At 39.0% G+C, this 8945-nt stretch overlaps 7 protein-coding genes across 7 annotated transcripts; 3 read left to right on the plus strand and 4 right to left on the minus strand.

Moving 5' to 3' along the window:
* Window positions 1–1503: 1503 nt before the first annotated feature.
* On the plus strand, window positions 1504–2254 carry JH06_4915 (hypothetical protein; the record flags this gene model as incomplete). Its single annotated transcript, XM_014669975.1, is given in 4 exon segments — window positions 1504–1863; window positions 1895–1948; window positions 1976–2113; window positions 2132–2254. 4 exon segments carry the CDS (start codon window positions 1504–1506, stop codon window positions 2252–2254), a joined length of 675 nt encoding a protein of 224 aa, XP_014525461.1.
* A 15-nt stretch (window positions 2255–2269) lies between these two features.
* On the minus strand, window positions 2270–2531 carry JH06_4916 (nucleotide exchange factor SIL1-like protein; the record flags this gene model as incomplete). Its single annotated transcript, XM_014669976.1, has 2 exons — window positions 2270–2365; window positions 2397–2531. The coding sequence occupies 2 exons, from the start codon at window positions 2529–2531 to the stop codon at window positions 2270–2272; spliced, it is 231 nt and encodes a 76-aa protein (XP_014525462.1).
* Window positions 2532–3600: 1069 nt separating this feature from the next.
* JH06_4917 (ubiquitin fusion degradation protein) lies at window positions 3601–4277 on the minus strand (the record flags this gene model as incomplete). Its single annotated transcript, XM_014669977.1, is given in 6 exon segments — window positions 3601–3769; window positions 3799–3929; window positions 3959–4074; window positions 4107–4139; window positions 4173–4243; window positions 4255–4277. 6 exon segments carry the CDS (start codon window positions 4275–4277, stop codon window positions 3601–3603), a joined length of 543 nt encoding a protein of 180 aa, XP_014525463.1.
* Window positions 4278–4622: 345 nt separating this feature from the next.
* Window positions 4623–4985, plus strand: JH06_4918 (NADH dehydrogenase; the record flags this gene model as incomplete). The annotated part of the gene is made up of 2 exons (XM_014669978.1): window positions 4623–4691; window positions 4722–4985. 2 exons carry the CDS (start codon window positions 4623–4625, stop codon window positions 4983–4985), a joined length of 333 nt encoding a protein of 110 aa, XP_014525464.1.
* A 51-nt stretch (window positions 4986–5036) lies between these two features.
* Window positions 5037–6342, minus strand: JH06_4919 (hypothetical protein; the record flags this gene model as incomplete). Its single annotated transcript, XM_014669979.1, has 4 exons — window positions 5037–5702; window positions 5732–5893; window positions 5924–6271; window positions 6301–6342. The coding sequence occupies 4 exons, from the start codon at window positions 6340–6342 to the stop codon at window positions 5037–5039; spliced, it is 1218 nt and encodes a 405-aa protein (XP_014525465.1).
* Window positions 6343–7690: 1348 nt separating this feature from the next.
* On the plus strand, window positions 7691–8102 carry JH06_4920 (5 AMP activated protein kinase subunit gamma; the record flags this gene model as incomplete). Its single annotated transcript, XM_014669980.1, has 2 exons — window positions 7691–7903; window positions 7932–8102. 2 exons carry the CDS (start codon window positions 7691–7693, stop codon window positions 8100–8102), a joined length of 384 nt encoding a protein of 127 aa, XP_014525466.1.
* Window positions 8103–8560: 458 nt separating this feature from the next.
* On the minus strand, window positions 8561–8848 carry JH06_4921 (pyruvate dehydrogenase E1 component alpha; the record flags this gene model as incomplete). Its single annotated transcript, XM_014669981.1, has 2 exons — window positions 8561–8734; window positions 8765–8848. The coding sequence occupies 2 exons, from the start codon at window positions 8846–8848 to the stop codon at window positions 8561–8563; spliced, it is 258 nt and encodes an 85-aa protein (XP_014525467.1).
* Window positions 8849–8945: the final 97 nt, after the last annotated feature.

Raw genomic sequence — 8945 nt, forward strand, 5'->3', positions numbered from 1 at the left:
CACCTCCACGTCCACCTCGACTTCCTCCAAACCCGCCTCTTCCTCGAGATCCGTCATCTACAAGATGTGAGTCATTCTGAAAAGTGCAATGGCCATTTGTTTGTCTTTAAAGCAACAATACATACTGAAACCCATTATAGAAGGGATAGTTGTCGATATTTGAACAAACAAATGAAACTTGCCCCATTCTTTTCGCAAACATGGGGATAGTATCAATAGTTTTTCAATTCGACTCTAGAAACACCTTTCTTATGATCTCGTTTAAGTGGAGGCGGAGGGATGACGGGAATCGAGCATGTCTCTGCTGATTGCATTCGTTCTTGTCGTTCCTTTAGCTTTTGCTGAAGATATTCAACAGAAACACAGCAAGAAGGATTTGAACGTTCCAGAGAATATTCTGGAGAGGTTTCAGTATCAGGCGTAGGTTCTTCTTGTTTCTGGATTGTCAGTACTTCGTACCATTGGTCCGTTTGTGCTATACTGTGGAATCGGAATTCGTACTGCAAGGTAGGTTACAAGAAGATCCTACGTTCCGATGTGTAACAATCCGGATTATTTGAGGTGATTCTCTTTCAACGAGCATGCAAGATAGTTCAAGGATGTTGATAGGGAATTCCACCTTACCTTCTCTCCTTCCCGATGTGTCTACGGGTTGTCGGAAGATGAATAAGCGTTCTCCATAAAGGCGAAGAAAGCGATTGGCCCAGTGGTGTTTTCCTTTCTTTTCGGCTGTGGATTCGAATTCTCTATGAGGAATTTTTCCATTCATAACATACATTTTGAAGAATGTTCTGTGGAGCGAAGTTGGTTGTTGTTGAATCGTATCTAGTAGTTATCAAAGCTTGGATATCCGACTGTTTAAAACAGTACATAGCTGGATACACTTCGTAGCATTAAGAGTAGTTAGATGAATGGGAGTGCGGGAACTAGGATGAATCATTATCCACAAGTCAACGATTTGAAGTATATTGAAAATAGGTTCTTTGAGAGAATGTTCTGAACAACAAGCACAATGTCAGTCACAGGAATTGTTTCTCTCTTGATCTCAATACCATATCTAATGAATACGATGATTCCTTTAGATGTAATGAATATCTCTTTATTATTGAACACGGATAGGATGAGCTACTAGTCATTCAACTATGCGGAAAGAAACATCCTTTTCTCCAAATGCACTAATTGTACTGAACGAAATAACGTGATCATTCATTTTCAAGTAGATATAGATCTGTGATATAACCGATATACAATTGGATGAACGAATTTGCTTGAATTGATTGGTATTTGTTCTCATGTCTTCTTAGTGTCCAGAACGCGATATCACAGCTACATTATATTCAAAATAGAGAATTTGCAAACATCTACCTACAGAATCCACTCAGAGGTTACACTCACCATTTCATCCTCTATTGTCACCTAAACAGTATAGATATACATGACTCTATCGAATATTCCACAAATCGAAGATGGAAACGAGATGTACAAGGTCATTCTTTTTCTCAAATGGCTGCTTCTTTTCTCTTTTTGACGATTCTGTCCCTTGCTCTGAGTCTTCCTGCTAAGAATGCTCCTTTTACTGTGGATTCCTATTTTGTTGGTTCCTGGGCCATTTCTAGCAGTGTTGTTCCTTCAAATGGCGGAGAGATTGTAGAGAATTCTGAGAAGTACATGTACAACATAACCAAAACCGAGGATAACGTGCTGGCTATTAACTATGTCGATATAGCAACAAACATGATTGTGGAGAAATCTTCTCTCGTGTGTGAACTTCAGTCGAATACTAGTTGTGTTATGAAGCATTCTTCGGAGGATGCTCAGATGATGACTATTAGTTTCCAGCCTATTGCTTCTAAGGATGTTTATGTATTTGTTTTGCATATAGTATTATGTGTAGATCTCGTTCGGAGTAGATCCTCACAATGCCGAAGCATCCTATGAGATTTCCACAGTTAGTCATAACCGCTTCATTGTGAAGGTACTGGCAAAGGGATCAGAATCGATGACCGTATATACTGCAGAGCGAATTATCGTTGCTCCTCAACTTACCTTCTTCCAGAAGTACGGTAATCTGATTTTGATGGGAGTGATGATGGTTGTCCAAGTGAATATTGTTGTTTGTAGTTATTCGTAGTTCGCCACTACTAAGATGCGTATGAACCAGCAACAGCCTGCTGAAGAGGGAGAGGAGAAGAAGGAGGAGTCGGATAAGCCAAAGTCTGAATATCCTGTTTTCATCAAACACATTCGAATCTGAAGTAGTATATCGTAACTAAATGTACGTACTTGATGACTCTTTCTTCGGATCTTCATCAAGCAACTTGGCATAATTCTTTCCTGTTTCAAAATCAAATCGAATGGATAGACCCTAACTGTAATTTCCACATAGTCTAGAATACAGGAGGGATAGATTGACCTTCCTTCACTTCTTGCCACTCATGGGTTGGAATAAACGGAGGAACAGAATCTGAAGACGATCGATGATCCGATTTCTCGTCTTCATCCTCATCGTCAATTGAGTTCCAGAGAATCATGATTCCACCAACAAAGCAAGCCAGTAGAATCAACCAGTAGTCTCTCTTCATGTATTCGTAAGCAAGGGAATGAATAACAAACAACAGAATACCTTCGATTGTGAGAATCACGATAATAATCGTGATCACACTGATGGTTCAGGTTCCGTCGATTTTCTTGTTCTCTCATATACTCATGATACTCTGCCTTATCCTTTTCAGAAACGTTTCTTTGGAAGAAGTTAACGATTTTATCGGCGCACACCTCACCAAAATCCAAGTATCCTAGTCTGTTATCAAGAATAATCAATCTAACGATACAAATAGGATCTCCATCGAGGATCACTTAATCGGTCAACATATTGGCGCATGCTATTCATCAAAACAACCTCATTTCGTTACTCGAATCCAGAAACGCGTCTAATTCCAGCAAAGCCTGTTGTAAAAACTAAGAGATCTACGAGTTACTCCACAGATCATAATATACCCAAAGAACAGTTGATGATGGTTCCTACAATGAATGTACGCTTTTGAACAGTAGGAATTGAGGAATTCGTGTACCGGAAGGTACTATGAACGTTTCCAAGGAGAACTGGAGATGCTCTCGCTAGTTGGTATGAAGCTGTTGGAATAACAGATGTAGCAACTCTGGAAAGAGCCATTTCAATAACTAGAATACTTAGTGATTGTAACAAAGAATAGATCCGTTTTTATTCTTAACCAATCAAAGGAAAGCTTACTGGATTCTAACAAAGACGATGCCCCATTCCCTTAAAGTGCTCATTTCTATCTGATTCCGTAAATCTAGTTTCAATTGGTTTGGAGACATTAACTTCCCCTGTTGGTGGAGAAAGACGCCTGAACGCAGAATTTGTTGAATTTACTGACGAAGGAGATGTCGTAGAGCGCAATGAATGTCCCTTACCCTCAAAATAATTCTTGGATCCTGCAAACTTCGTTTTGATCGACGACTTTGAAGGTTGCTCCGTAGGAGTCTCTACATTGTTTTTTATGGATACAGATCCCTCCATTGCAGATGTTGGAATGACTGGCTTGGTCTTTTCCCTATCTTGTCATCCAACCGCCTTTCTTACAAGTCCTTATATTCGATATCTACTTCAACATCACATTCCACAATATCCACAACCACATCCGGCTTGCAATCCACAATGTCAATAATGTATTCTTTGCCAAGATGTTCAATATGAATTCGATCCTTCCGTGCCATTACAGAAAACGACTTTAGTTTGTTTTCAAGACTAGGATTACAACACTGTTCTACAACTACATTGCTCGAGGATTACTCAGATTGTTAAACGATGGATCACGAAATCGTAGCTTTACAAAGGATGCTTTTCGCAGATTGATGTTTCGGATCGTAATTAGATCCCCTGGCATTGCACCAAGCTTCTTCATAATCTTCAATCTTAATGTACAATTATTCATACCCATCGAGGCACATAACACATCCCCCGTTCGGCAGAAAATTCTTTTACACTACAATATGTAGAGTTCATTTCATGAATGATTTTAAACATTAAAGGAAACTTCGCTCGTGTTCCATCTAAAGATCATTCACTTTTCACTATTATTTACTGATGCGCATAATAGCATCTTCAGGAAGTAGAACTATTTATTAGAATGACGAATCTATCAACTCACTTTTGTCTCCGTATTCTAGTTCCGGATTCCTTGTTGCAATAGGATATACTCGGAGATTTGATGAATATAACCTACATTTCACATCCGGAACAGGTTTCTACTCATCAGTTGGAAAAAACTGTTGAAAAATGTCCAAACCAAACTATAAATCCTATCAGTAGCGAAATTACATACCATTTGGATAATCTATAACTGAAAGTGAGTTTCGTGTTGTTCCCGAAACCTTTCCAATGTTATTATTTGTCGAATTCGAGTTGTATGGAATTATTACTAATTGGGAATAGAGATGGAAAGAAAGAAGGATCGAGAGTTAAATGTTTCAATGGACTTTAGACCGTGTATTGAACATTCTTGCAGGCTTTTATCAACTTCTCATATAGGATAGTGGACAAAGACGTTTGTTCACGGGGATTGCTTGATTCTGCCGAGATTCATATTTCTCTCTCCACAATGTCTGCTTATGCATATTTGATGAATTTGGGGCCTGCTTTGACATCCAAGGCGGCTTCCCAGAAAGCTGTTCTTTTGTATAAGGCTGCTGTGAAACAGTTACCGAAAATCTTGTCAACATATCAAATGAACATTTCATTGCCTGAAGCAAAGAAATTTATTCGTGACAAGTTCTATGCGAATGCAGACGTTCGAGATCCAAGAGTTGCTGAGATTCTTGTGTACCGTGGAGCTATGGAGTTGGACGAAATTGTGAATCAGTTCCCTCATGAAGATCAACTGCGTTCTTACTTTGATGGAGAACCTGTTCGTGAGCGAGACAAGTTTATGGCTCAGAAACCTGATTTTGAGCCTACTATATAATTGTTTCTTTACTTTGTTTGTTCATCAAATCAACAAGTCGAAAAGAGAAAATTAATTGTCATGTTGTTGCAGAATGTTCATAGTCTCATTCACCCTGTTCATCGCATCAATGAAGACACTGCTACTTGTATCGAGACTTGAATCTTTCCTATTACTGCCATGAGACTTTGTATCAGATAACGGAGATGAAACACGCTGAATTGGAGTCGCATTGATAGATGGAAATGAGCCTGAATGATGCGGTGTAGATTTCGGTGTCTCCTTTGGAGAGGGAGTATTGTCTGGAGTACCATGAGATTTAGACCTGGAAGTATTGAGAGTGTGGAGGTTATCGGGAACATCAGGTGTAGTCAAGTCCTTAGAAACATTCACAGGAGGAACATTTTTTGATTCATTCGAAGTATTCGGTACCATAGGTTCTGTAGGCATAGGAGTCCCAGCAGTACTGAACATGGCTTCTGAAGCATTTGATACACCCTTCTTTCCTTTCCGAAGGCGTTCTCGCAAGGCGGACAGTTCCAGCATTGATCGTGTTCGTTCTGTTGATAGCATTGAGTTCATTTCATGTAATAATCGTGTTTTCTCCTCCACCTCACCACGTAACTTCCCTGTTTCACGGATATACTGAGCTTGTTCATTCTGAAGACTTCGCAAATGACGATCTAAGTCCTCTTGAATGTTACGTAGACGCATCACTTCCTGTTTCTGCGTCTCAGTCTACTCTCAACTCTCCTTCTCATTCCTACTTCAGCTTGTAATCGTTCTCGGATAGTTCGGTCATTCAACTGTTCTACAAGAAGCGTGTCATAAGCCTTCCGTTTCTCTTCTAACTCTCGATATGTTGATTGTTCCAGTTTCTCACTCTCTTCTAACTGTTTTTGTAAGGCTTCCTTCTCACTGCTCTCAGTCTACACATCAATTCTTCCTTTCTTGCCTACTCGAAGTCGTTGCTGCAAATCATCCACTGTTCGTTGTAAAGAAGTGACACGAGACTGAAACTGTACTGATAGATTCCTCTCTCGTTTGAGTGATAACTCTAATGACTGCGATGTCTGCTTTTCCAGCTTCAGCAACTCCGTCATACGGCTCACTTCCTCTGATAAACGACTCACTTCTAGCTTCTCATAACGACTACTCTCCTCCAACAGTCGACACTGTTGTTGAGATTCTGAAAGTTTGGTTGAAAGACTATTCTCACGCTCCTTCAATTCACGACATTCATTCTCAGAAGTTGCAAGTTGTTTCTGTACAGATCGATAGAGTTGCTGGATTTCTTTGATTTGAAGCTAAGATTAATCAATTATGAAAGATCTACTTGACCATCTTGAATGGAGGCTCTTTCTGCTAATAATGTCATAGACTGAGACCGAAGAGAAGCGTAGTCCCTTTGCAACGACTGATAGCGGGTTGTCAAATCTGTGTGATTCTGTTCAAGAAGCGTCAAACGTGATCGAAGTGATTCTTTCTCTTTCTACAATGAATATAATAGAATTCACAAACTTCGATAGTTTCATTCTCCATTGTGAGGGTATGAACGGTTTCCACGTAATCATCCATGGGAATCTATTCATAACTCCTTGAATATTGTTCAACAGGAGTATCAGTTCGTTTCTCTTGTTGAGATGTTAGTCGGTATTCTGTTTGGAGCGCGATTATATCCTTCCTTAACTAAGATAAATAACCAAACTCTGTATCCTACCTTCTGATTCTCTTCCTCTAACGACTTCTTCTCTTTTTGTAAATCATCGAACTCTTTAGCTGATCCTGGGGATTTTGCTGTTATTTATGATATAATCCAACAAACCCCACTCCCATTACATAACTCAAGTTTCAATTTCTGAATATCACTTAGCATATGAGTGATCAGCGATAGGGAATCTTTATCAAATGACTATCCATGAACACAAAATCATATAACAAACTTCATAATATCCATTTTGTTTTAATATGATCTGGGTTGATGATAATAAGTCCATAAAATACTTGGTAATGGTCATTTTCAATATTTCGAATAGTTGGTACTTTTTCTGGAATAACTCAAAACAGGAGTATTTTTCATGTTCATGATATTATTATCCACTTTCTTGTATACCAAACAACGAATTGACTCCATCTAGAGATAGATAGATAGGAGAGAACGTATTCCTCAAAAGTGGAAAAGTAGAAATGGGGTTTTTGAAACTATTTATTACGCATCAAGAAGTGTATCGACAACATAGTAATTGCGAATCACTTAGAGATGCAACCAAGGTCCGAATCTTGTGAAGTACGAAGTCAGTCGATGAGTTCTGCCAGATCGCTTCATTCGGTGAGCATATCACAGGAAGAGGTAGTTTAGAGAATGGATGCATTCTCAATAGGATAACGAGTCAACAGAAAGAAGGAAGGAACCTTCTCCTTCACCTGAACTATCTATTCATCTTGAAGAGCCTGGAGAACAATCGGGAATTATTCAAACCGTTGTTCACTTTCTAACAACACATACAGCATATGACGCTCTTCCAGCTAGTGGAAAAGTTTCTGTCTTTAATGCAAACATGCCAATATGTTTGGCATTCGAATGCTTGCGTAGTCAGGGTATACTTCGGTTGTCAAGATAATTGTTAGAAGTGGCTGAGGCTATTATTTGGAATCATGAGAGAAACTGCTATATTGGGATATTTAATAGTAGTGATCTCATCAAAGCAGTTCTTATGCAAATCAATATGCATCGTCACAATCCCGCTAGTGTCGATGATATTCTTTTAATCAATATCAACACATATCGAGGTAGCATCGATTGGATTGTCTTATTTACAGAATTCCAACTAAAGAATGAGTCAAAGCAAAGACTCTTAGATTGTCAGCCTGATACAAGTTTGATGGAGATATTACGGATAATGTCACAATATCGCATTCGACGATTGCCTGTGATTGATGTATATATTCTCTTCTTTTGTGAGTTAGAATGATCAAGCACTGGGGATTCTGACATACAGTACAATTCTCTATCATCTAGTAACATCTTTTGATAAATCTGCCCCCATCTACAGAAAGACACTTCGAGAGTTGAATCTGGGTCTTTATAAGGATGTGATATCGTGTCCTTCATCCACGTCGATTGCTCAAGGCAAATGATGTATGTCAATCTAATTGGTAGCACTATTTATGTTAGAAAGCAAGAATATCTCATCAATCCTGGTAACAAACGAAGAAGGACGAATGACCACAATATTCCAAAGAAGTGACATTTTCAAATTGGATATTATGGATATAAATCTGTTTGAGAAGCCACTATCAGCAATCCCAGAACTGGTTGAGGTTGTTAGAGGGCATGATTTGTAGAATCAAAAAGTGCCACATGTGTTGTGTTGTAAGCAGGATGATAATCTACAGTATGTGTTTGAGACATTTGCATCAACACAGCTACGGTTGTTAGTGATTGTGGATGATCATGATATGCCAATTGGAATCATTTCGTTGGTAGACCTTCTTAACTATTTCCTCACATACATCTTGTGAATTTGTAACATTTTTCCCTTTTGAGTGTTTGTTGAGAATACCAGGGTGATGAGTTGTTGCTCCTACAAACAGGACTAATAGAGAAGAGGTTTCGTCGTCTTACTGTTCACATACTCAATACCACGAATGAAATCTGGTGTCTCTCCATAAAGAATATCTGTCAACAATTCAGACTCAGCAGGAGGTGACTCTTTCAGACAATCAGTCACCCATCCCTTCACTTGCTTCTTTATGTCATTCTGGAAGTCCTATCCATCATAACTCTCTCTCAAATCCACCTTCCATTGTTTCTCATCCATGATTCCATTCTGGACAAGAACATGTCCAATGTAGTTCACACTATCTCGAGTCTGACGCGACATTGAATGACCATGATAACGATACGTCTTCAACTACGTCTCAGTTCATTCTCACAAACTCTACCTCAAGGAAGATAGGTCCTTCACCTCGAGCACATAT

Source organism: Blastocystis sp. subtype 4 (genome assembly GCF_000743755.1).
Source record: "Blastocystis sp. subtype 4 strain WR1 chromosome Unknown seqid_0360, whole genome shotgun sequence".
Classification (NCBI taxonomy): domain Eukaryota; class Bigyra; order Opalinata; family Blastocystidae; genus Blastocystis; species Blastocystis sp. subtype 4.